This window comes from Erpetoichthys calabaricus, chromosome 2 (genome assembly GCF_900747795.2).
Source record: "Erpetoichthys calabaricus chromosome 2, fErpCal1.3, whole genome shotgun sequence".
Lineage (NCBI taxonomy): Eukaryota > Metazoa > Chordata > Cladistia > Polypteriformes > Polypteridae > Erpetoichthys > Erpetoichthys calabaricus.
The window spans coordinates 128,815,132-128,842,253 of record NC_041395.2 but is presented as its reverse complement, the minus strand read 5'-3'; the positions used below and the strand labels follow the sequence as shown (position 1 = coordinate 128,842,253).

Below are 27,122 nucleotides of genomic sequence, written 5' to 3'. Positions count from 1 at the left end.
AGAGATGGTCTGTGTAGGGATTTAAAATCTGTCTCCTCTAACTGAAGTCACTATATATACTATATATTATAATAACCCTTGAAGAACTCACTCAAGTCACTATATGTTACAGTTTTTGTTGTATTGCTTTTTAATTTAGTATTTTTGGTTTATTTTTCATTTTGTAGTTTTTCTTTTGTCTTTGGTTTATATTAATTTAGTTTATTACATGTTTTGTTGTTTATATGTTGATTAATTATTATTAATTACATTTACATAGCACTTTTCTAACCTACTCTAAGCAATATACATACACAGTGAGGAGCCGCTTCACCCACCACAAATGTATAGCATCCACCTGGATGTTACAAACAGCAGCCACTGTTGCGCCAGTACTCTCTCCACACATTAGCTATTAGATTTAGAAGGGGTGAGAGAGACAGACAGCCAGTAAGAAACAGGGAAGGATTAGGGGGTCAGAATGAATGAGACCGTGATGGCCAGTTTAGACAAGACAATTCAGAAACACCCTAGTCTTTCCGAAAGATGTCCCAGAATCTGTTATGCTCACAGAAAGTCAGGACCTAGGTTTTACTTCACATTCCGAAGGATGGGGCCATTTTTACTGCACAGTGTCCAAGTGAGATTTCAGTTCTGATATTAATTTAATTTTATTTTATACAATTCATTTTTATTTTTATTTCATTCTAGTTTTCAGTGAAGTCGACAATTTTTATTTTTATTTAGTTCTGTGTTTAAAATTGTAGTTTTTATTTTATTTAGTTCTGGCCTTTTTACATAACATTAGTACAGTTTTAGTTTTTTTGTTCTGTTGCAAGACCACAAATGCCGGCCTACACATATTTCAACGCAAGATATGTTTCAGTTCATAATGCCGTTAAACACAGCTTGACTATCAATGAGCAAACAGATTAAGTGGCCTAATGAGTGTAATGAACAAGATCAAATGTTTCAACCCAAGAAACCAGTCTGTGCAAGCACGTTGCTGTTAAGCTTTAAACAAGCATGCATTTCAAGAGATTTATTCATGTTGCAATGATGTCGTTGCACAGATAGCCATACAGCGAAAATATTTGCTCGACAAATGCCTGTGATGCACGTGCACAGACAAGGTCCTTGGCCACTGGCACCAGCAGACTGTATGTTGACCATTTCTGCTGCCAGTACTGAAGTGCAGTCCTGGCACCAGAGAAGAGCTGGACTTCCAGGAAATACTGATCCAGCCGGTCCTACACTGAAACTCCGAGACTCTTTTTTTTTCTACATTTGCTTTAATTATCATCTGCACTGTAAATTAAAACATTTCCACACATTACTTCCTCGCTTTCTACCCGCAAACATCTGTGTGAAACTCACCATCGTCAACCACACGTGCTTACTGCTTCAACCCAACGAGCCAAATGTGCTCAACAATCAAATAACAGTCCTTAATGGAAGCTGCGCCACATGACTTTAGTAAGCCCAAGGTATAAGATCACCGCATAGTAAACAGCACAACATAACTGAACGCTCAGGGCGAACTACAAACAACCCCTCTGCACCACTGAACTGGAGTGAATGAAAATGCTTTTGCCGTTTCTTTCGTTTTTACTCAATTTTCATTCTCGTTTTAATTCATTCACATATCACTAATTTTTATTTAGTTTTAGTTTCTCTGTTTGCCTTAATTTCAGTTCTTGTGCTTGTAAAACGAAAAACTATATTTTCAGTTCTAGTTCTTGTTATGAAAATATCACTGCAGTGTCCCCATCACTGCACTGGGGCATTGGGATCCACACAGGCCCCCTGCAGGCCTCACCAATGCCACTTCCAGCAGCAACCCAAGCTTTACTGGTTGGACTCCCGTCCAGGTACTAGCTGGGCCCAAACATGCATAGCTTCAGATGGATGACCTTTTCTGAAGTGTAGGTGGTATGGCTCTAGAGCTCAAGACAGTGAGGTCTCCTGATGCTGGCCTGTGGTGTGGTCTGTCTCAACGCCTGCGACTAATCATGCGGTTAACTAAGGCATGAGCTTTTCCTACTTGTGTTGCTTAGCTCCCCTTTTTTGATCTCCTGTTATTGCATACGTTTATTTGTTTTGAATAGTATTTCTTTGTTTGGACTTATTGAATTATTGCTCAATTTTACTGCCTTGGACTTTTTTTTATAATTAAAATTTTTTTTTTAAAAATATTCAAATTGTTTCTTAAAGACAGTTGTACTGTTCTTATCTCCCTTAAGTGATCTTTGTAGGCTCTAGCCCTTTTTGAGCATTAGGCCTAGGCCTCATTTTATGGAGTTCAGACCTTTACTAAAGTATTGGCAATAAAAATTAAACATTTTTGTTCCTTTTATTTATTCTTTCTTGTGTATATAAAGTATAAGAATTGGATCATTAGGGTAATTTATTTTTTGCTCTCATAAATCATTTTTTACCCATGGTTGTTGCATTACCTAGCACTGCTGCGTCACACCTCCACAGATACGGTATATGTATTTCATAATTTGTAAAGTCTATAATTGTATTTCACCTTTGAATTTGTTACAGCGCTCTGAGCCGGCACTCAATGAAGAGCGCTATATAAAACAAAATGCATGGCTTTGACTTCTTGATCCTTCTCTGTGGAGTGTCTGCACATTCTGCCCATATTCATGTGGCTTTTCTCCTGGTACTCTGGTTTACTCTCATATGTCAAGGGTGGGCATCTTAGGTTTATTATTAAGATGTAAGTGATAGTGAGTGTGCCGTATAGTTGACTGACATCCGATTCAGGGATGGGACTTCCCTTGCAGTTTCCTGTCAATAGTCGTTTGTAAGATTGCACTTTAAATAGCAATTGTATTCTTTCAGTAATGGTGTTTGCCTAATTACCTTCAACAATGTGGGAGAGAAATAAGACAAGTTCACACTCCTTACAGACAAAAATAGCTCATTAGAGTTTTTTGCAGAAAGATAACTGCCACTCCAAATAAAATGTGCGGAAGGAAGCCCAAATAATTATGAATAAGCTTAACCAAGAAGGCATCCTAGTCCAAACTCAGCACAATCATCATGTCATCCTCCCCCACTCCTGCAATACTCTTAAATGGGGGGACCAAAATAAAAAAAACATTGCAAGGGAAGTAAAAGATCACATGGTGATGAAAATGATCAAGCCACAGATCAATAAAGAGCACAAATACAAGAATGCAGCGCAGTCTGTGCTTTATTAAAAATAGTTCTTATCCTTTATCTTGCTGGTTAAAAAAAAGCATCTCAGCACAAGGTCGCTCATAATGAAACATAGCATTGACTGATGTCTCCCTGACTCTCCCATCCATTGCAGTGGCTGTAAAAGGGTACAGACTTTTCATCCTGTGCAGTTTACTTCTTATTTGGTTTCCTCTGGCGCCTCTGAAATGCAAATGTGTCCATCACTTTCCTCTACCCTTGCAAACAATAAATTCCCTCTGTCCAAACTTTGAAAATAAGCAATACATATGACATCAGCATTTAGGCAAGTTCAGTCAGAAAAAGTAATATGTTATAATAATGATAGTACTTTCCAGCTAATGGAGCAAGCAGTGTGCAGCATGAAACCTCCTGGTTGGACATCTGTTTAGTGATTAAAACTGCAACCAGCTCTGAAGCTATACGCACATCAGGATATTTGAACCTGAGCCTATTGGGTACAGGCCACATCCAGAACTGAGCAATGTCCCTGAAATGATAACCATTCAGGAGGCTGCTTCCTATAAATAACACTCAAGGAAAAGAATAATAATAATAAAACATTTTATTTATATAGCACCTTTCCCATGCTCAAGGCACTTACAGAATATAATAAAGAACGGCAGCGTATACAGTATATAGCATTGTACAAACCAGATAAATAAATAAAGAAGATTAAGACAGTGAATTCTGAAAAAAAAAAGAAACAGACAACATAATTGATGGTCTCGCACACACACACAGGTTACATTAGCATCTTGACAGAGAAGTAAACTGAGAGAAGGGTAATAAAGTCAAGTAGAGCTAAAAGCATTCCTGAACAGATGAGTTTCGAGTTGTTTTTTAAAAGAATTCATGGAGTCAGCTGACCTGATTAATTTTGGTAGGTCATTCCAGAGTCTGGGCGCTATACAGCTGAAGGCCCTGTCACCCATGGAGAATAGATTAGTGTGGGGTACAACAAGATTGCCAGAATCAGAGGACCTTAGTGGGCGGGCAGGCACATAGTGATGGAGAAGGTCACTGATGTAGTTTGGCGCGAGGTTATTTAAGGCTTTGTAAGTTATTAGTAGGATTTTATATTCGATTCTGTAAGACACAGGGAGCCAGTGGAGACGGAGCAGGATGGGTGTGATGTGCTTGATGCTGCTGGTTCAAGTAAGGACTCTTGCAGCTGACTTTTGAATAAGCTGGAGCTGTGATATAAAAGAAGCTGAAACTTCTTCTACTAGGCTGCTACACTAGAATATGATTAAACTGCATCTTATATAAAAGAACTCCAGCTGCAAACAGCGTTGAACCATGTGACCGACATGTGATCACTTTTAGGATGATATTACAGAACCTACATTTGTTAATGGTCACTAAAGCAACAACCTAATTTAGGGGGGACAAGTCAGCCTGCAGCCTTTACAAAGTAAAGGATAATGTTATCACTTATTACAGTTTACTCGGCATACAAACAAGGCTTTGCATAATACAGTATACTAGAAAACATTTTATATATTCAAACTAATTCCTTTGGTCGTCTCAGAGAAGCATCAGTAATACGTCTAGTCTGAGCAAGCCATTTTAACGCCTCACAGATAATCTGAAATGCTAACGAGATTTTGATTTGATGCAGAATACTGCCCTCTGCTGTTTATTGAAATGAACAAGAATACAACATGAAAACATTAGCTTTATTCCTGGCAAGTTCATCGTAAAAGAGAAGGTAAAACATGTGCATGAATGTACAATCTTCACATTATTATAAGGTTCAGCATTCTGCAGATAGATGCTACCAGTCATAAAGCCATGAAGGAGAACAAAAAGTCCAACATAATCACAAAACAAGCAAGTTACAGTTTAAGTATGCCAAAACACAAAAGATGCATATTTTTTATTTATATACTGTATAAAGCTGTTCTGCTTTTGGTTTCCTTTTTATGTACAGTATATAGTAATTATAAAATACTTAAAAAGCCGAGTCATCAGTTGAGATATTAGATTTCCATGTTTTTTTGTTTGCCAATTCATTTTTTGGTTCCTATGTTGCAAATAAAGTGGCTTGGTCAGAACTTGCCTTAGCTTGGACAACTGATAGCTCCTTTTATTGCAGTTTTCTAATTGTTGAGAAGCTTATCTTTAACAGTATAATCTGATTTAAAGTATTTGCAAGAATTTCACCCCACAGCAACCAGATACTGTACCATGCAAGTGTTCAAAGCACAAGTGAAGGGTATAGGAAACCCCAGAAATTTAAAGATCTTTTACATCAACACAAATAAGCGGTTCGGAAAGTGTATGGACAGAGGGATGTGCCAATTTCTTAGTTCTAATACTCTGACTTGTCCTAATTATGAGGTTTTAAAGGTTTCCAAGAAAGTTATGGAAGACTAGAGGACCACATATAACAGTCCTTTTAATGCAATGGATTTCTCTAATTGAGTGAGCCTCATTGGATACTCCTTCCCTACATAACACATTTGTATTACCATCGGACAGTCATGTTCCACAGAAAATGTAGAAATTTCAATACTGCTCCTGAGCAGGGTCCCTCCTTTAGAATGGAGACTGAGTTGTCGCAGACATCCACTTCACCATGTGATTGCAGCCTAATAAAGGGTGTATAGTCTGCTATGACATCTGATAAAACACTGATAATATCCTGCTTTTTTACTGTTTTATTAACAGGAAGTGTCCAGTGTAGTATTATTACCTCTTAGGATGTTACAGATCTCCAGCAGGTCACGTTCCACAGATGTCTGGCCTCGTACAGCATATTTCATTAAGTTATCTATCTGGCCTGGTGCTAACAGAACCTACATTTATGTGTGTAGGACCAGTAATGAGGTTTCGGCACTATGGCCATCAGATGGATGAAGAAAAATGCAGAGAATAATTCTAGTACCTGCAGAACCACTACATAATGAAAAAGCAGCATCTAGGGTGACGGTCTTCACTTAGGCCTCTGCTGTCGATACTATATGCCAGAATCTCTTGGCAAGATTAAGGGTGCTAATGATGTGAACCTTTTCCAGCTTTTCTATTAGCCTTCTTACCCATGGCACGAGGCAAGTATTGGACTTGGTGAATTCAATAATCTTCCTGGAATATTTTCAGAGGGAAATGGAACCATCTGGCTTTGGCATCAGTACCATGGAGATGTATCAGTCACTATTAGATTCTTTCTTTATCTCTAGCTTCTGTCTAAATTTCAAAGTGTAATCACTAATCTTGAACCTGAAAAGGTTTCTTATGGATCTCTTTCCCTGGCTAGTAGTCAACAATTGTTCAAACATTTTTTGGTAATTGTGATGTTATTTTCTCATCATATTGATCATTATTTTGGGAAGATACAAAACATGTTTTAAAGTGTTCCCTAATTTCTGTCTCCTTTGATTAATCCCTTAAAAACTGTAAATTAAGCAAATTATATTTTCAGTCTATATGGACTATACTTCATTCCTATACTGTCAGTAAAAATAATTTTTTTTTATCAAAATATCATTCATAATAAAGTTTACTGTCAAGGATTGTCACACCTAGGTTATTTTCTTTTTCTAGATCAGCGTCCGACCTTCCCTAGTCTTCATTTACATATCTCAGTGAATCAGAGTCAGTTGGTGGAGCGCTCCTGTGAAGGTAGGGCGGTATACTTAACCCTTCATGCAGTACCTATTTCGTCAGGCAGCACACTATAGGCTGTCACAAAAAGATGGTGCAGGAAGGTCAGCACGTGATGGCTAAGTGTGACAGGGTCAGTGATTTTCAGTCGCTTAAATTGGCATGGTCCAGCAATGAGATCAGCAACTGTTGCCGGCAAATCCAACATACCCAACAACTAAAAGTCATGTACTATGACATCGGCTTAAGTAAACACACTGCAAGAAAAGATTATGTTGCTATTGTTTGCATTATGGTTTGCATTGCAGATGTAAAGGTGGAAGCAAGTGGCTTAATGAGTTTTTATTCTATGTGCCACTCTTAACAGGGGACACATTCACAAGGCTCAGAAGGGAAAAATAATTTTCCTTGGGCAGCTGAATATCTCTTTGCATCAACATGCCATTTCTTGTATGATTGAGAAATAAGCTAGTTTCTGGAAGCCTAATCCCCACCCCCTACACTTTACGTTATCACTTGTCATTTTCCCTATGAGATGACCCTAAGGCATTTTTCACCTCTTATTTCTCAGGTTGCTAAACCTTGATTACTGTCTAGAACTTTAGAACATTAGAACAATCTAGATGAGAACAGGTCATTCAGCCCAACAAAGCTCACCAGTCCTACCCACTTAATTCTTCTAAAAAAACATCAAGTCTAGTTTTGAAAGTCCCTAAAATCCTAATGTCTGCCACATTACTTGGTAGCTTATCCCATGTGTCTGTTGTTCTCTGTGTGAATAAACACTTCCTAATGTTTGTGCGAAATTTACCCTTAACAAGTTTCCAACTGTGTCCCCATGTTCTTGATGAACTCATTTTAAAATAACCGTCTCGATCCACTGTACTAATTCCCTTCATAATTTTAAACACTTCAATCATGTCTCCTCTTAATCTTCTTTTGCTTAAACTGAAAAGGCTCAGCTCTTTTAATCCTTCTTTTAAATTCATCCCCTGTAGCCCTGGAATCAGTCTAGTCACTCTTCTCTGGACATTTTCTAGTGCTGTTATGTCCTTTTAGTAGCCTGGAGACCAAAAGTGCACACAGTACTCCAGATGAGGCCTCACCAGTGCATTATAAAGGTTGAGCAGAACCTCCTTGGACTTGTACTCCACACATTGTGCTATATAACCTAACATTCTGTTAGCCTTCTTAATGGCTTCTGACCACTATCTGGAAGTCAATAGCTTAGAGTCCACTATGACTCCTAAATCCTTCTCATAAGGAGTACTCTCAATTTTCAGACAGTCCATTGTGTATTCAAACCTAACATTTTTACTTCCTACGAGTAATATTTTACATTTACTGACATTAATTTTCATCTGCCACAAATCTGCCCAAGCCTGTATGCTGTCCAAGTTCTTCTGTAATGATAAAACGGATTCCAAATTATCTGCTAATCCAACTATCTTGGTATCATCTGCAAATTTAACCAGCTTATTACTTATATTCCTATCTAAATCATTTATATATATTAAAAGTGGCAGTGGTCCTAGCACTGACCCCTGTGGAACACCACTCTTAACATCAGCCAATTCTGAAGAAGTTCCTCGCACCATCACCCTCTGCTTCTTGTGTCTGAGCCAGTTCCGCACCCATCTAAAAACATCACCTTATACTTCCACTTCTTTTAGTTTGATGCCCAACCTCTCATGTGGCACTGAATGCTTTCTGAAAGTCAAGATAAATAATATCATATGTTCTACTTTTATCATATCCTTTTGTTGTTTCCTCTTACAGTTCAGGCATGTTAGTAAAACATGACCTCCCTGTCCTGAACCCATGCCGACTGTTCAGAAAAACTCCTGTACATGCCATGTGCTTCTCAATCTTATCGTTAATAATTCCTTCTATTAATTTCCCTGTGATGCATGTTAAGCTTACTAATGTCTATGTGGTTTACTGCACCAAATGCACCAAACAACACTCATGGCTTGACTGTGCAAACTTGAGAGCAGACATTTTTACCATTCGCTTCACCAGATAATCCTTTTTACACTTTGTCTATCCCCCATGCAAAGTGGAATGAGAAAGCGTAAAGGTAAAACATTCAGTGAATGGACTAGCAGCCACAATAAATCTACCCATTTAATGGCTAAATAATGTCATTTGTTCCACGCTTCATAATAAAGTCTGGAAAACATGCAGTAGCCTGTGATTTTATGTCCAAATTCAAATTCTACAAAGGGCTCTCTTTGTATTACTCTACTGCCATTTATAGTCACTAGTTCGGTTTCTTTGTCATTTTTTACTTTTATGGCACTGCTGCTCATTTTGGCTTGATTTTCCCACCTACATAGCAGGGACAGCCATGGAAGTATACAGTATATATATTCTTTGTGCATAATAAAATCAAATACTTAGTTTTACTTTAGCCCATTCATATAATGGGGTCAATTTAATGTAAATAAAAGAACAAATTAATCACAGAATATGTAAGCGTGCAAGAGGGAGCTTTAGATGACCAGCATCTAAGAAGTGATCCCATCTGCTGTAGCACACATGGTGTCAGATTTTTAATTTCACTGGTAACATTTGGACCCAACAAGATGTTCTTCTTCCTTTCCATTCAGCTGTGCCCATCTTTTAAACCATAATTGAATCATGAAGAGAATCCTTTCATTAGCATTCCTTTATTTGGTTTAACAACTAGGCCAACTTGTCACATTCTTAATCCTTTTTTTTTTTTTTTTTAATACTGAGCTGACAAGTGTAGCGATAATGAACGGTAAAATTTTAACTTGAAGAATTAGGAGCACTTACTGTGAAACAGACTGTTATCTGTTAGGAAGTGCCGGCAGTATTGAAGACATCTTTTTCTGTCTGCAACCCTAGAGCTCATTTTTCATTTCAGTCCAGAGTTCTTCACCTAGAAATAATATTAGATAAGAATTACTTAAACATGGATTAACACTTTCAGTCAATTCATTGTTACATTCTGCATGTTTTATTATGCTTTTACTAGTATACCATGTGAACCGGCAACTTTGAAATTATCAGAGAGTAATGGAACGGGCACTGGCACCCCATTCTTGCCTTGTGACCAATTGCTGGGATAGGCACCAGCTCCACATGATCTTGAACTGGATAGGTGAGTTGGAAAATGGATGAATTGGCAGATGACAGGAGCTGGCACTAGCCCTAGAAGATTAATATGGCACACTGACAGATAACCAATTCTGCCCAAAATGACCTACTATAACAAAGCCACCAAAGAGACAATTTTCATTGCCAGGTAAAGTATACCTGGGTTTTTCCCAATCTTGCTTGTCACCTGACTGGCATAGCAGCCTGACATTCACACATTGTGTTTAGATGCTCGCAGCTTATTCTGGTGGAGTCTGACCTGGCTACATGGTCACCCAGTCTTCAGCCGCTTGCAGGCAAACTCCACTCACAGACTTGGTTCTACAAATGGGTGCAGGTATCTCAACTCTAGGTGAGGGTCACTTCAAGTTATTTAGGGTCAAACTATTGTATGATCTTGGCCTAGCTGCTCCCCTTGGACCAATGTACAGTAGAGGACCCCACCAGGAGCACATGTTGTATCTGTAGAGAGCACAGCCCTAAGAATCAGTGGGACAGGTAAGCCTCCATACCAAGCCAAGGTCATTAATAATAATTACTTAGTAATAATACAGAAGTGCACAGTTAAAATAAGGTTTTGGAACATGGTGATGAATGTTCATTCTGCACTGACAAACTGAAACACAGCATGTCAGGTGGTCAAACTTTCTTTTTATATTACAGTGTGAAATAATCCTTGAACATACACCAAGGAAAAAAAGTTTGTAAATTTGTAAATTTTTTGCAATTTTATATTTTTCCTCATTTTCCAGATGTGAAAACAACAATGTTTATACTGCCAAAAAAAAAAGACAATGTTAGGAATAACCTGCAAAATCAATATTGAACAGCCGGGTTCCGGGTTCAAATCTGTGTCCCTGACACGGCCTGTGTAGAATTTACAAAAATGACACTGCAAAAAAGTAAATAATACAATGCAATCATTCTATTAGATAGATAGATAGATAGATAGATAGATAGATAGATAGATAGATAGATAGATAGATAGATACTTTATTAATCCCATGGGGAAATTCACATTCTCCAGCAGCAGCATACTGATACAAAAAACAATACTAAATGAAAGATTGATAACAATGCAGGTAAAAACAGACAATAACTTTGTATAATGTTACCCCCCTGGGTGGAATTGAAGAGTCGCATAGTTTGGGGGAGGAACGATCTTCTCAGTCTATCAGTGGAGCAGGACAGTGACAGCAGTCTATCGCTGAAGCTGCTCCTCTGTCTAGAGATGACACTGTTTAGTGGATGCAGTGGATTCTCCATAACTGATAGGAGCCTGCTTAGCGCACGTCGCTCTGCCACGGATGTTAAACTGTCCAGCTCCATGCCAACAATAGAGCCTGCCTTCCACACCAGTTTGTCTAGGCGTGAGGCGTCTTTCTTCTTAATGCTGCCTCCCCAGCACACCACCGCGTAGAAGAGGGCACTCGCCACAACCGTCTGATAGAACATCTGCAGCATCTTATTGCAGATGTTGAAGGACGCCAGCCTTCTAAGGAAGTATAGTCGGCTCTGTCCTTTCTTACACAGAGCATCAGTATTGGCAGTCCAGTCTAATTTATCATCCAGCTGCACTCCCAGGTATTTATAGTTCTGCACCCTCTGCACACAGTCACCTCTGATAATCATGGGGTCCATGAGGGGTCTGGGCCTCCTAAAATCCATCACCAGCTCCTTCGTTTTGCTTGTGTTCAGGTGTAGGTGGTTTGAGTCGCACCATTTAACAAAGTCATTGATTAGGTCCCTATACTCCTCCTCCTGCCCACTCCTGATGCAGCCCACGATAGCAGTGTCGTCAGCAAACTTTTGCACGTGGCAGGACTCCGAGTTGTATTGGAAGTCCGATGTATATAGGCTGAACAGGATCGGACAATGTACAGTCCCCTGCGGCGCTCCTGTGTTGCTGACCACAATGTCAGACCTGCAGTTCCCAAGACGCACATACTGAGGTCTGTCTTTACGATAGTCCACGATCCATGCCACTAGGTATGAATCTACTCCCATCTCTGTCAGCTTGTCCCTAAGGAGCAGAGGTTGGATTGTGTTGAAGGCGCTAGAGGAGTCTAGAAACATAATTCTTACAGCACCACTGCCTCTGTCCAAGTGGGAGAGGGATCAGTGTAGCATATAGATGATGGCATCCTCCGCTCCCACCTTCTCCTGATATGCAAACTGCAGAGGGTCGAGGGCGTGTTGAACCTGTGGCCTCAGGTGGTGAAGCAGCAGCCTCTCCATGGTCTTCATCACATGTGATGTCAGAGCAACTGGCCGGAAGTCATTCAGCTTACTAGGACATGATACCTTTGGGACTGGGGTGATGCAAGATGTTTTCCAAAGCCATTAAACAAACAGCAAAGATATTATTTAAAAATAAAGCTGGCCAAAAATAAAGTACAAGAAAGTGAAAATACTTAAATACCCATTTATGCATTTTGTTGTTATTATTACAAAGTTGTGAGGGACTGAAGCCATTGTAACTAGCACCAGGTTCAGGAGAAGAATCACTGCCAACAAAGATGCCCGTTCACTTCAGGGCACCCTCATTTAAACATATGCTTTACTTTCCCTAGTAAGCGACACAGTGTCTCCTTTACAAACCATCGTTAGTGACCATGTATAGTACATCTTCTGGTTATGCCCAGAGGTCACAAGGCCAACAAGGAAATTAGATCCCTCCAGCGAGTCCTGGATCTACCCCCAGGTCTTCTCTCAATGAATGCACTCTAACAGAAGGCACCCAAAATTAGGGAAGTGATTCTCACTATTTGTCCAAATCATCTCAACTGTCCTTTCAACTTAAAACAGCCTGGAGACTTCTACAAAGCCGTACCACACAGAGTAAGCCCACCAACCCTGGGCAGACAATTGATAGTACAAAAAACCCTTATCCCTTCACCTGAGGAATTCCTTCACTCCAACATAGCTCATGGAAAAGAACCTGAGTTTATCCAATGAAACACTGCTACTTCCCCAATTTAATGACAGGCAGCAGGCTAAATGTCTGGGAGGAAGTCCATTACTCTAAATGTTTAATTTCTAATTTGTGACCCAACAACTTCAGAGGTAGGTGCAAAACACAGAAGTGTCCACTTGTGTATCAAGGTATTCTGACAGACTCTAATCAAGGCAAAAAGAGCCCAGGTCAAGGTGCCAGTCAAATCAAGCAACATCACTAACACTCACAGTCAGAATCTTGACCTGATACTTAACCCAGTCTTTACATTTTAAGAAATGTAGAAGGAAGACCCACACAAACAAATGGAGAATGCACAAAATCCCTAAGGACAATTGTCCTAATTTTAGTTCACCAGTTTGTCAAACAAGCAATTGATTTTTCATAATTTCAATTCATGTTGTTTGTGAGAGATGGCACACTGGGACTGTCATCCCAGTCGGAGCAGAAGTGGGATCCTTACCCAGCAGAGATACCAATAGCATGAAAGGACAAGGGAAGACAATTTATTCAGGACATTATCTCCCCCAACATTCCAGGCGACAGCCCTCCTGGACTTCAGTACCACTACGGAGACTCACAGGGCATATTGAGAATTGTAGTCCTTTTGACCAGCCCTGTTGGGTCTCGTGGGTGCTGCCAAGGGGGCGATGAGGAGATTTACGAGCCCTACTTCACCGGGCTCCAGACGTACCTGGAAGTCCTCCTGAGCTACAGTATCAGGACACTGGAAGTGTTCCTGGGTTTTACATGAAAGGAGCAACCACTTTATTCAGGCGAATCAGAATTGGGAGGAAGCAGATGAGGCTGGAGGCGGTGTGCCTTTTGAAGCCTTTACTGTGAAGGTATTTAAATGATTAAAACTTTTGTATTAAATTTGGAATTGTGCCTGTCCCTTTTGTGTCAGGTATGTGGGAGCCTGAGACACACCCTGGTGGCCACATGCTAAAAGTAAAGGAATCTACACATAAATATGCAGTAAGCAATAAAAATCACCCTTTGGCCTGACTTTGCTTATTTGCCCCTCTAGATTCTGGACAGCAGGTGTCCATACAAATGAGGATTAAGTATAAATCAGGAGGAAGATATGGAAATGGTGCTGACATCGGACATGGAAAATATTCACGGACCAACGGAGGAAATGAGATTCTTAACAGGAATCAGACATTACACCCTGTGGACATCTGAAACTTTACAATAAAGGTATTCCTCATTCTCCAGCCTAAAATGGCTCCGGTGGAACAGGCCCTATGGAAGCATACAGCTGCTAGCTAAGCCACAAGCTGCTACAGTTTACAAAGCCAATCATGAAGACACAGAAATAACAAGAGAGTTCCAAAATTCAATTAAAAAGAATAATGTTGTGTATAAATTACCTTTATTAATTAAAAATAATGAATCCCACAATTTAATTAAAAGTAATAATGATAAGAAAATGTAATGATTAAAAATAATGACACTGCTCAAAAGCAGAGTAATAGAAACACATTGTTAAATATGAGATCAGATGCTTGAGTTAGCACAAGATCACTCAAAAAGAGGGTTACGGTTCACATCACTTTGTTTTCCTCCTGACAGCCTAAATGTTTCTAATGCTCCTCTCCATCCTCGGCTGATCAGTAATTAATATCACATCATGTGTCCAAATCTGACAGTGGTGTTCATTTTCCAGCTCTTTGACATTTTAAGATCTTTGGTGTTATTAATGACTGTAGGAGGCACAAGTAAAAACCTTTTCAGTCACTGTCAGCCCTCAGAGTTGTCTGATCCTTTATAGCACCATTTCTACAAAGGATAATGTGTCTACTCTGCACATTGATGGACATGTCCAGACCTCCTTTTTGCTATCTTAAGCATTTTTGTTAACTTCTGCATTGTATAAATATAAGATTTAAATACAAAGTTAAATGGAATAGTGGCACTTGGGTACAGAACCCCAGATTGACTTTTGGGCTTGTCTACATGAAATGTACATGCTGTCCTTGTTTACAGGTAGATTATCTGCAGTTATTCCATAATGTACATTTCTTTATTTGTCAGTAAATCTGAATTTTCCCCACGGTGTTTATAAATGAGTGCTCTACAATTGGTTTGTGTCTAGTACACAGTTGATACCTGGTTTAGTACCATGAAGGTATGCTCTGGCAGCCCAGAGTCTTCTAATGGAATAGATAGATAGATAGATAGATAGATAGATAGATAGATAGATAGATAGATAGATAGATAGATAGATAGATAGATAGATAGATAGATAGATAGATAGATAGATAGATAGATAGATAGATAGATAGATAGATAGATAGATAGATAGACACAGAAACACGAAAAGAGGAGCATTTTTTTTATTTAAAGATCAACAACTGTCATATAGGTTACTGTTATTTCTACAAAATGAATGATTTGTCAATATTTAAATTACTTTAATTATTATATTTAACTATATTTGTCTTCTCAGGGTGAAAATACTACATTTGATAATTGCATAGCAGTAAGTGACATTTTGATACAGAAGCTGGAACAAGTGCACAAAAAATAAATAAATAGATTGAGCTTTCTGCCCAATAACGTAGCACACACCACTATACCCTTTTGTGTGGGGGTTTACTATTTTATGACTCCCCTCTCCGCTCTCTTGAATATTTTGTCTCTTTACTTACTTTCTGTATCCTAAGTTGAGAGAAGAGAAATAACAGTTCTAGGAGAATAAGCATTTTTAAAATATCTTGATGTCATACAATTTTCTTGCCTTTTCCACAGGTCCCCCTCCACCATCTCCTTTGTTTGCCATGAACCACTTCCCTAATTAGAACCTAATCTTGGACTGACCCAGTCTTGCCCAAAGAGATGTCTCTTCAGAAGAACCAGTGATGGCAATCAGAGGGGAAGGCACCTTGGACCAAGGGTGTCAAGCTCAGCTCCCATAGGGCTGCAGTGGCTACAGGTTTTCAATCCAGCCACTTTCTTAATTAATAACCAATTGTTAAGTTTAATCAAACATGCTATGTTGCCTTGATTTTAATTGACTTGCATTTTAATAGATAACAATGCAAAGTGAGCCACCAAATGACCAGGCTAGCTCAGATCCCTTTTGCTCCTGTGTCTTTCAAGCAATACCTGTTTCAATAAAATATTTAAAAAGCAAAGCAAAAAAATTTATATAGAAATATTGATTTGCTGTGTTCTGCTAAACATTTGGGTTCTGATCTAAGAAAAAAAAAGCATATTAACAATAACAATTTATTTCTTGTATAGCCTAAAATCACAAAAGGAATGCCTCAGTGGCCTTTAACAGGCCCAGTTTTTCGATATGCCTTGACTCTCTAAGAAGACAAGAAGAAAATCCCACAAAAAAAAAAAATTCTTGTAGGAAAAAAATGGAAGAAATCTTGGGAAAGGCAATTCAGAGAGACACCACAATCCGGGTAGGTCTGGCATATAATTGGTATCAACACAACACACAAAACAGAACATAAGTAATCCTCTTCACAGAGCTAGACAGCCAATCATTCACTGCCACCTCAGAAATACAATACAATAGCACAAGCTACTTTGTTCTTGCCAAGTGCAGGCACAGAGTGCTATGTCAACTCTCAAGGCAAAATGCAAGAATAGATTACACCACTCACTAAATGCAGCAAACAAGTCAATATCAGATTTCCGAATGACAGGTTTGGCAGAATGAAAACACCACCAAACTATGGAAGAAAATAACGGGTTTTAGTAATAGCTAAATTGAGGATTGGCTGGAGTGAAAATGATGACCATGCAGCACAGTTTGAGACCCCTCAGTTAGATGGTCATCTGTTGGCTTGCTTTGCATCTGCATATTGTGAACCTGTATAATGAAGGTGAAATTAGTTGTTACTTTTAAGGAACTAGCTGGAATGAAAACCTGCAGCCACTATGGTCCTCCGTTATCTGGAGCCTCACACCCCCCTGCATTAAATAATTACACTGGCTTTGATACTTCTCCTTTTCTTCTCAGATTTCTTTGACATATGCACCTTGAGGGTGATGGTTTATGATTAATGGCTAGCTTTTTACTTTTAGGTAGGTCTCCTTTTACCAATTGACTTACAAGAATTATGAGATCTTTCCAGACCCCTAACTCTCAGTAGCAATAACTAAGGGAATTTATTATTTTATTTTCATTATTTGGAAACTTCATGTTTTAACAAAACACAATTTAATCAGAGAAATTAAAGCCAGATATGCTTTATAAACAATACACAATGTATTAATTCAGTTAAATTAAACAATTATATATATTATATATATACATACACACACTAGGGGGCTGTGCCCCCTACTTGCTTCGCTCACCCACCCCTCAACCCCACCCCCAGCTTGCTGCTGCTGCCGTGCTGCGTGATCTGCATGTCGCGCTGCGTGTCAGTCATTTAAAAGCCTATACAGCAGCTGTCCTTTTGTGTTACTTCCTTGTCTCGTGGGGTGTTAAAGTGTCTCCGAGAAATTGTTTGTAAGTAGGGCGTGACGTGCAAGAAGTCTCGCGGGACTTCAAAGTGTCTCTCCGAGATGATCACCTCTTGACCCAAGATTTTTTTATATAATAGATAGCTATATTATATTTTATATATATATATATATATATATATATATATATATATATATATATATATATATACTAGGGGGTGTCCCCCTGCTCGCTTCGCTCGCTGATGAGCTTCTATTACGGCATCTCTGCTGCTCACGTTGTGAAGATGGGGGCTGAACGCACCCTAAGGAGATGCAGTCGCTCCTTCGATACCCCCTCTTAAACAGTGATACAATGGGAAACGTTTTTTTTTTTTACCTCCTCTTTGCTCGATCAGCTGCTGGGTTGCTGCTGCTGCTGAGCCGCATGATCTGCATCTCGTGCTGTGCTTTGAACATTTAAAAGCCTGTACAGCAGCTGTCCTACTCTTTGTCTTTTATTTCCGGCGTGGTTAAATCTTTTGGCACAAAGTCCCATCTCACGAGACATGAGTTCTTGATATTTTTTAGTTTATAATTTAAACACAGAATAAGAATCTGAAAATCTAATAACATCACATTAAAGTTCGATAAATTCTGAAAAGAATGATACCAAACATATATATGTAGGTTTTAAAATAAGCCAGATTTAAAGCGTGACAAAAAACGTGACATAAAAACGTCACCATTGCACTTTTAGGCTCAGGATTTTATATATACAGTATAAGAGTAGATATAGAGTATATCTCAAATGCAGGTTCATTGCTGGCTTTGTACATCCCTGAGTCAGGCTTCTTCCAGAGAAATGTGCCACTGATCAATTAAGTAAACACTGAAGTCATAACACATGCTGGTCTCCAAATGCCACTGGCCTGAATGGAATACATTCACTGAAACACAAAAGTTCTTAACACAATTATGTATATTCATGTGTGTGTGTGTAAATGCCTAAAACAAAAAAACTCTGCAAGACATTAAAAAAAATAACGGTGTTTCAGCAGAATATTTGTCCAGCCATTTTTTTTCTGAATCCATTTATCCAATTCACGTTCAAATAAGGCAGAAGTTATCTGATAGCAGTTAGCACAAGGCAGGAATCAACCCTGGAAGGCAGAGCCATAGCAGGGCCCACTCTCTCCCACTCCCACACCCACGCAGCCAATTAATGCCCTACGCACTTCAAATAGACCTGGCGGGGACTCGAGCTCACCTTCCTGGAATCATCAGGTGGCTGTGCTAACTGCTAAGCTAACATGCCCCCCTTGTAATACTAATGCTGCATCCATCCATCACTTTTCACTACCACATAATCTAGCTCAGGGTCAGGAGGAGTCAGAGCATATCCTGACAACACTGGACGCAAGACAGGAATAAATGCTGACAGGGAGTCGGGCCATCATGGAGCACACTCGCTCATACTAATGAGAGTCGGCATTAAGAATAATGATTGACATGACCAATACTATGAAAAAATAAGCAATGGATGCCTTCAAGAACATACTATTTGCACTAAGCCACCAAAAAGGCAGCATCAAAGCTGCACAATATTTGTGTGATCACTAAGCTACAAACTGCAAGATCGTATTGAAGGCAAATAAAATAACATGAAAATTCTTATAAAACTAGAGGCACAATAATAAGTTAGGTGCTAATCACTAAGAGAACTTTGTCTTTCTTCTTTGTGTTTATTATATAATAATCACTATACAGGATGGATGATCAGAAGATGTATATTTAGTTTTAATATTTCTGATTCTCTACCTACAAGATTTAGGCATGTATATATTTTTCCACCTTCAAGTACTGCTAAACCTGGCTCCTCATAGACAGCTGTATGCTTCAGTTTAGCTGTAGCCATGGCAATGACAACACATCTTCTCCTGATCCTGAAAGGCAGAGAAGACAGCAGTCTCTGGACTACATCATAAGTACACATCCTCAAAGCGGCCTGCAGAAATGCATTTGTTAATTCTGCCGTGTCTTCATACTCAAAAATCTGTCAAAAGCTCAGTCATACTACAAGCTGCTGCACCTCCTGAATCACTGCAGAGGATGCCTGCATGTTCAATTGTGCCATTCTTGTTGGGTGATTCACTTTATGCCATGTACTTTATGATGACGACATGCTCCACCTGCTAGATTAAAGACATCCAGACTGCTTAGTACCACCTGCAATCAGCTCGACTCAGAAAATGCACAGACCAAGGACAATCTTGTTTTTGTAGAAGATGAACAAGTTCTACAATGGGAAGATAGAATATTTGCATGGATAAACAATATTCTGAATCACAATTTAATGTATTGATATAAAGTAATATAGCTAAATCTGCTTGCTTCACCTCAGAGTCACTGGGGCTGGCGCCTTTTCAGACTGCAGGTGGGTAGCCAGTTCACTATGGAAGCTACTCATGTATACACTAACAAACACATGGAGCCAATTTTAAAATGGCACTCAACGAAACGTGCACCTTTTTGGGTTAAGAGAGGAAGATAAAACACACAGGGAAACAAACCATGTGAACACACAAGAACATGCAAATTTCAAGTAGACAGTGATTAGGGAAAGAATTCGAGCTCAGGACACTGGAATTGTGAGGGAGTAGCACTAACCACTGCCACCCTGTTTTGATGCACTGTACGCAAATAATGTACTGTATGTTGTATAAGCACTGGCGTTAGTGTACCCTATGATACACCTCCACCTCTGTAATGTTGTTTCCTATATCCTCCCAAACACCCTGAACTGGACAATTGCTTTGGAAAATGGGAATAAATTGGGTAAACCGTAAGCCCAGCTTTCTTAGGGATATACACTGTATCACACCAGAGCCGTCAGCATTTGTAAGCCCCAGGTTTGCAACATTACATTAACAAGTGTACACACATCAATTTGAACATTTGCTTTGGTTAAATTTCTCTTCAGATTAAAATAAATACATAAGGTTGGTAATGAAATGAATGCAGCTAATTGAAAACATTTAAAGATTCATAAACAATGTACTGGAAAACATCACAGCATCAGCTATCTGATTGTATATTTCTCTATTATAAAAGAAAATCTTGAGATGAGACGAGACTATTTCCAAGAGATTTTCCCATGTCCTGCGAGACAAGACTTTGTCATTAGATTTTTTCAAGTCCCACCCTCCTCTCAACCATATTCAACCACGCACATGGTCCTCTCACCTCTCATTCGTGTGAATGCTTTTGACAGACACAGTTCCTGCTCTCATCTCTTATACATTTTTACGTTTTCCTCACTTTAAGATCCCAAATAAAGAAGACTTATTATGTCCAAATCTTATTGAAGAATTTCACCCCGAAAGGTTATCAACCGAGGAAATGAGTACACGGGTAATCCAAGCGCCGAGTAACAATAAAGTCAAACAAATTTACGTGAAAATTGTCGATCGGTTACACGACAAATTGGTTAAATGCATAGCAATAGCCTATGCTGAAACAGTTGGGGGTGATCATGCGGAACATGAAAACATCAACTTACAATATCTCGAAGAATATCTACAACCGTTAACACCGTCCTGTCTTCCACTGCCCGAATTACTGTTGAAGGAAGGATGTATCCAAGAAAGGTAATGTAGTACATCTTCCATGGAAAACATTAGACACCAATGGAGATCTTGATATGCCATTCATATTAAAACATTAACAGTTTTCCGTTAGAATAGCAAAATTAACAAATCACAGAGACAAACATTCGAACAAGTCGGGCAGTTATACTTTGCGTTGTCACGATGAAGTCCAAAAAAGAATCAAAATTTAATGCGATATTGACTAAAATTTAATTCAAAAAATAGTTTTTACTGAAGTTTTACAGTAAAAATGTAAGTTTAAAAAGTATTTGCATGTTAATTTCAAAGCCAAACAGAACAAAATCGTATAATGCAACATGAAACATAATTTACTTTCAAAATATTACGTTTTACTATTTTTAATATGGTTAATTACTCACTGTAATGTAAAATAGTTAGTTCTATTATGCATGTGTAACAATTCCCATGAAAATAACAATCTGCTTAAATTGTACATCCGCATCCCCATACGCGAGCAGCAGAAACGCAAAGTGGCTAGCACGTAGCACCGGCCCGGGGATTGGCAAGCGAGCAGGGGGCAAATTGAAGTAACCTCTCTTAAGGTAAACTTGAAGTCACTTATCCACAGCCTGTGTGACATATAAGAGAGAGTTGCTTAGGATAGTACGGAGTTAATCGTCGCATTCATTCTGTGTTCACTGGGGTGGGGGGTGCAAGCTTTTCCCCCGGTCAGTCCTTAATAACCACCTTTGCCTGCAACAAGTAGAAGACAGAGCATAAAAGTAAGTGTGGGCTCACACACACAGTTGTCTAAAACAGAACAGACTGGAAAGACTGAAGACTGATATCAGCACCACATACGAGATAGACAGCAAGGGTAAGCCTTGATGAAGAAACAGCATAGCGAAAGAAGATTTACACAAAGTTGTCTGATCTCATCACGACTGTTCAAATTTTACAAGGAAGCTTCTTCTTTTTCTTCGTCTTTCAGCTGCTCCCGTTTGGGGTCGCCATAGCAGATCACCTGTTTCTATATTTTCCTGTCCTCTGTATCTTGCTCTGTCACACCCACCATCTGCAAGTTCTCTCTTACCACATCCATAAATCTCCTCTGAGGTTTTCCTCTTTTCCTCTTGCCTTGCAGGGCCATCCCTAGCATCCTTCTCCCAATATATCCAGCATCTTCTCCTCTGCACATGTCCAAACCAATACAATCTCACCTCTCTGACTTTGTCTCCAAACTGCCCAACCTGAGCTGTACCTCTAATATACTCATTTCTAATCCTGTCCATCCTCGTCACACCCAAAGAAAATCTTAACATCTTTAACTCTGTCTCCTTCAGCTCTGTATTTTTGTCAGTGTCACCCATATAACATAGCTGGTCTCAATACCATCTTGTACAGCCTCTCTTTCACTCTTGCTGGTACCCATCTGTCACAAACCACTCCCGACGCTCTTCTCCACCCACTCCACCCTACCTGCACTCGCTTCTTCACCTCTCTTCCACCCTCCTCATTACACTGTACTGTTGATCCCAGGTATTTAAATTCATCCAAATTCACCTCACCATTCCACTGACCTCCCTACTCTTGTTACAGATCACAATGTTATCCGTAAACATCATAGTCCATTGGGACTCCCGTCTAATCTTGTCTGTCAACCAGTCCTTCTCCACTGCAAATAAGAAAGGACTCAGACTCGATCTCTGATCCACCTTGAATGCATCAGTCACTCCTACAGACCTCACCACTGTCACACTTCCCTTGTACATATCCTGTACAACTCTTATGTACTTCTCTGCCACTCCAGACTTCTTTATACAATACCATATCTCTTCTCAAGGCACCCTGTCATATGCTTTCTCCAAGTCCACAAAGACGCAATGCAACTCCTTTTGGCCTTCTTTATACTTCTCCATCAACACCCTCAGAGCAAACAGTGCATCTTTGGTGCTCTTTCTCAGCATGACACCATACTGGTTCTTACTAATCTTCACCTCCCTTCTTACTCTCCCTTCTCCCACTACTCTTTCCCATAACTTCATGCTGTAGCTCATCGATTTTATCCCTCTCTAGTTACTGCAGTTCTGCACATCACCCTTATTCTTAGAAATCGGTACCAGTACACTTCTTCTTCACTCCACAGATATCCTCTCACTGTAGATTGCATTAAACAATCTGGTAAAAAAAAAACACCACTGCCATCTCTTCTAAACATCTCCATAGGTCTGCCATTTGCACAAACAGCCTTCCCATTCTTTGTCCTCTTCATAGCTGTCCTTATTCCCCCTTGCTAATCCATTGCACTTCCTGGTTCACTGTCTCCACATCATTCAACCTTCTCTCTCTCATTCCCTCCTTTCATGAACTTCTCAAAGTACTCTTTCCATCTATTCAACACACTCTCCTCGCTTGTGAGTACTCTATGTTTCCATCATTATCCTTTGTCACCTTAACCTGCTACTAATCTTTCCTAGTGTGGCCCCTCTGTGTAGCCAATTGGTACAGGTCCTTTTCTCATTCCTTGGTATCCAACCCCTTATGCAACTCATCACATGCCTTATCTTTAGCCTTTGCAACCTCGCTATTCACCTTATGCCTTATTAACTTATAGTCCTGTCTACTTTCTGCATCTCTCTGACTATACCACTTCTTCTTTGCCAACCTCTTCCTCTGTATACTCTCCTGTACTTCCCCATTCCACCACCAGATTTCTTTGTCCTCTTTCCTCTGCCCAGATGTCACACCAAGCACTCTTCTGGCTGTTTCCCTTACCACTTCTGCTGTAGTTGCCCCTGCTATCTGGTAACTCTTCACTGACACCCAGTGCCGGTCTTACCTCCTCCCTGAACACCACCTTTCAGTCTTCCTTTTTCAACTTCCACCATTTGATCCTTGAGAAAGCAATTGTGAGAAAAGAACTAGAGAATACAGAGAAAAGAAAAAAGATTGATGGACAGGGGATGGAAAGGGCACTGATATTACTGAATTAGTGAGAATGGAGGAGGGATTGGGGGACGTGAATACAGGATTTTGAATAATATTATTGTAACATTCACCAAAACCTATCAGATGCAAAACATGCCAGAGAAATGTCTAATTTAAATGGTCATGTAGATAAAGCAGAGCTGGAGCCTGTGGATGATTACGATCAGCACTAGTTCAAGAGACACTTTACCCATATCAGATAGGCATCATTTGTTCTTGTCAGAGGGTTGATAATGTCAATGTTGAAGGCAACATGTCAGAGCCTGGCCAACAACTGTGTGTCTGAATTGGACTTTAGCTTGAATAATTAGTTGACTATTCAACTTGTTTTGACAAAAAACTTATCATTACTGTGTTAACAGAACTGACCAATCCAAAGAAGCATGTAGCAGTTTTAAGCATTTGATAAAGTGGGGGCAATAATGGTTTCAAAATGCGGAGAAGAGCTCAGGTGGCAAACCATCTGAGTCAGGAGCCTTCCCAGGATACAAGGAGCCTAAAGCCTCCTTAAGTTCAGTCCTAGTAACAGGGGCATTTAGTGGAGGCGTCAATCTTGAAAGCTCTGGGGAGGGTTAGTTTAGATAAAAAAGGTATATTCTAAGAGCCAATAGATTACTAGGCCTATCTCTGACAACATAGTGCTTGGCACACATGAGGAACTTCAAATTTAGCCCTCCGCAAAAGAAATGAGTTTAGTTCAGTCCTCAAATTAAAAAACAAATATTCATAATTAGGATTAATCACACAAGGTAAGGACCCTTAAGAGCAGCGAGAGGAGACTCCGGTGCAGTAATCTATGGCACTGCACTACACTAGATGCATACCTAATGGAAAAAAATAGCAATTACCCTTTTGATTGCCAGTCAGACATAGGCAAGGTCCCCTCTCTGAATTACATTTTAATAAACACTTCTAGAACAGAAAATAATTTCTGACAAAATCGGGATCACGAAACATGATGGATTAAACCACCAGTATGCTGCACAGGATTTTAAGAAAGAAAGATAAGGTCGGAACAAGGCACATTTGTTGTCAGTGAGAGGTGTTGAGGCCAGCCAGGCATTAGACAGAGATGAAGCAAGTGAGCAAGAAACACAAATATATTGTAGCCTTAAGTGATGTTAGTGTCAGGCAGAGTAAAATGAGATTTCCCTTACAAAAGGGACTGAGCAACCAAAAAGAGTCGGTGAAGTTTAAGTCTGATACTACCGTAATTTGCAGAGTGGCTGTGTAGAGTGAGCAGTATGTTGATGCAACATGGGAAGCAGCTTATTGAATAACAGGTTCATGTAAGAATTTGTATTCATGCAAAGAATAAACTCCTAATTGTCCAGGCTTAGAAGTTGGGTGGTTAGTTAGAGAAGGATAAAAGGATTGTTGGTAAGGGATGGCAATATAGTGAGCAATTTTTCTTCCACCGAATTCAATTATTAAACAGCAAAACCAACCCCTGCTGTCAAAAACTGATCCAGGAAATTTAACTCTGAGATTATGTCTTAAAAGCATGGCCACCCCACTTTTTTTGGACTAGGCATAAGACAGGATGTGTGCTTGATAATACTTATTTCCGAGATGAGGCACATCTATGGACAGCAGCCAAGTCTTCTGCAAGAAGGCAGTGTCAGTCTTCCTGTGCCACAGGTAATCAAGGATATTTAGCTCTTCATGTTCAGCCCTAGGCCCTGAAAGGTTCCAAGAACCTATAGTGATAGCAGCTACTTATCAGAGAATAGGAGGAAGAAGAAAAAATGCAGACATACTAGATATTGTGCTACTCCCCCACAGCCCATCCCTTAATACATATCAGTGTTATCTTTCCACCAAAACCCCCAAAAACCAAAAACAAAAGCATGGAAATTGAGCACACCCTGGCAAAAAGCACAGCATCTGAACACAGCCCGACAGTAACTTAATAACATATATAAATCCCCCTCTACACCAAGCCATTCCCCATCTGTGTGCCTTAGAGCTTAGTTAAGAAAGCCAAAGATTTGTTGAAATGTAACAAATAGGAGAATGGAGCAAACAACAGCCAAAACAGTGTGCAGAACCAGAAGAGTGAACTATTAAATGCACACCCAACACCCAGTGGCAGATCCATTGAGACGGTGGCTGCAGGGCTGCCTGCCCCCCACTCTTACAATAAAGAAAAAAAACAGTGAAAACACTGAAAATAATGGTGCTGCCCTGAACAACAGTGCTATACAGAAAAACTGGTAATATGAGGGTGTCACTCCATGCTGGACCTTTACTTCTGGACACCAGCCTAGAGGCCATTGAAGACAGAGCATTCAAATCGACCCCAGAAAAGGTCATTACAAATGCATACATTCCAAAAAAGAGGCAAGGAATTAAGAAACCATGGTGAAAGACAAACGTTGAAAGCCTTAGAATGGTGCAACATACTCAAAAGCAGAGATATTAATGTCTGAAGCCATTGAAATATACAGTGCATCCGGAAAGTATTCACAGCGCATCACTTTTTCCACATTTTGTTATGTTACAGCCTTATTCCAAAATGGATTAAATTCATTTTTTTCCTCAGAATTCTACACACAACACCCCATAATGACAACGTGAAAAAAGTTTACTGGAGGTTTTTGCAAATTTATTAAAAATAAAAAAATTGAGAAAGCACATGTACATAAGTATTCACAGCCTTTGCTGTGAAGCTCGAAATTGAGCTCAGGTGCATCCTGTTTCCCCTGATCATCCTTGAGATGTTTCTGCAGCTTAATTGGAGTCCACCTGTGGTAAATTCAGTTGACTGGACATGATTTGGAAAGGCACACACCTGTCTATATAAGGTCCCACAGTTGACAGTTCATGTCAGAGCACAAACCAAGCATAAAGTCAAAGGAATTGTCTGTAGACCTCTGAGACAGGATTGTCTCGAGGCACATATCTGGGGAAGGTTACAGAAAAATTTCTGCTGCTTTGAAGGTCCCAATGAGCACATTGGCCTCCATCATCCGTAAGTGGAAGAAATTCAAAACCACCAGGACTCTTCCTAGAGCTGGCCGGCCATCTAAACTGAACGATCGGGGGAGAAGGGCCTTAGTCAGGGAGGTGACCAATAACCCGATGGTCACTCTGTCAGAGCTCCAGAGGTCCTCTGTGGAGAGAGGAGAACCTTCCAGAAGGACAACCATCTCTGCAGCAATCCAACAATCAGGCCTGTATAGAGTGGCCAGACGGAAGCCACTCCTTAGTAAAAGGCACATGGC

The 27,122-nt window shown here is 39.7% G+C and overlaps 1 protein-coding gene across 1 annotated transcript in view; it reads right to left on the bottom strand.

Moving 5' to 3' along the window:
- plch1 (phospholipase C, eta 1) overlaps positions 1-27,122 on the bottom strand; it is a 314,659-nt gene that overhangs the window by 247,389 nt on the left and 40,148 nt on the right. Inside the window, exon 2 of the mRNA XM_028794504.2 lies at positions 9,604-9,709. Coding sequence (XP_028650337.1) covers positions 9,604-9,682 — 79 coding nt within the window. The 5' untranslated portion in view covers positions 9,683-9,709. The remainder of the gene's footprint in view (positions 1-9,603; positions 9,710-27,122) is intronic.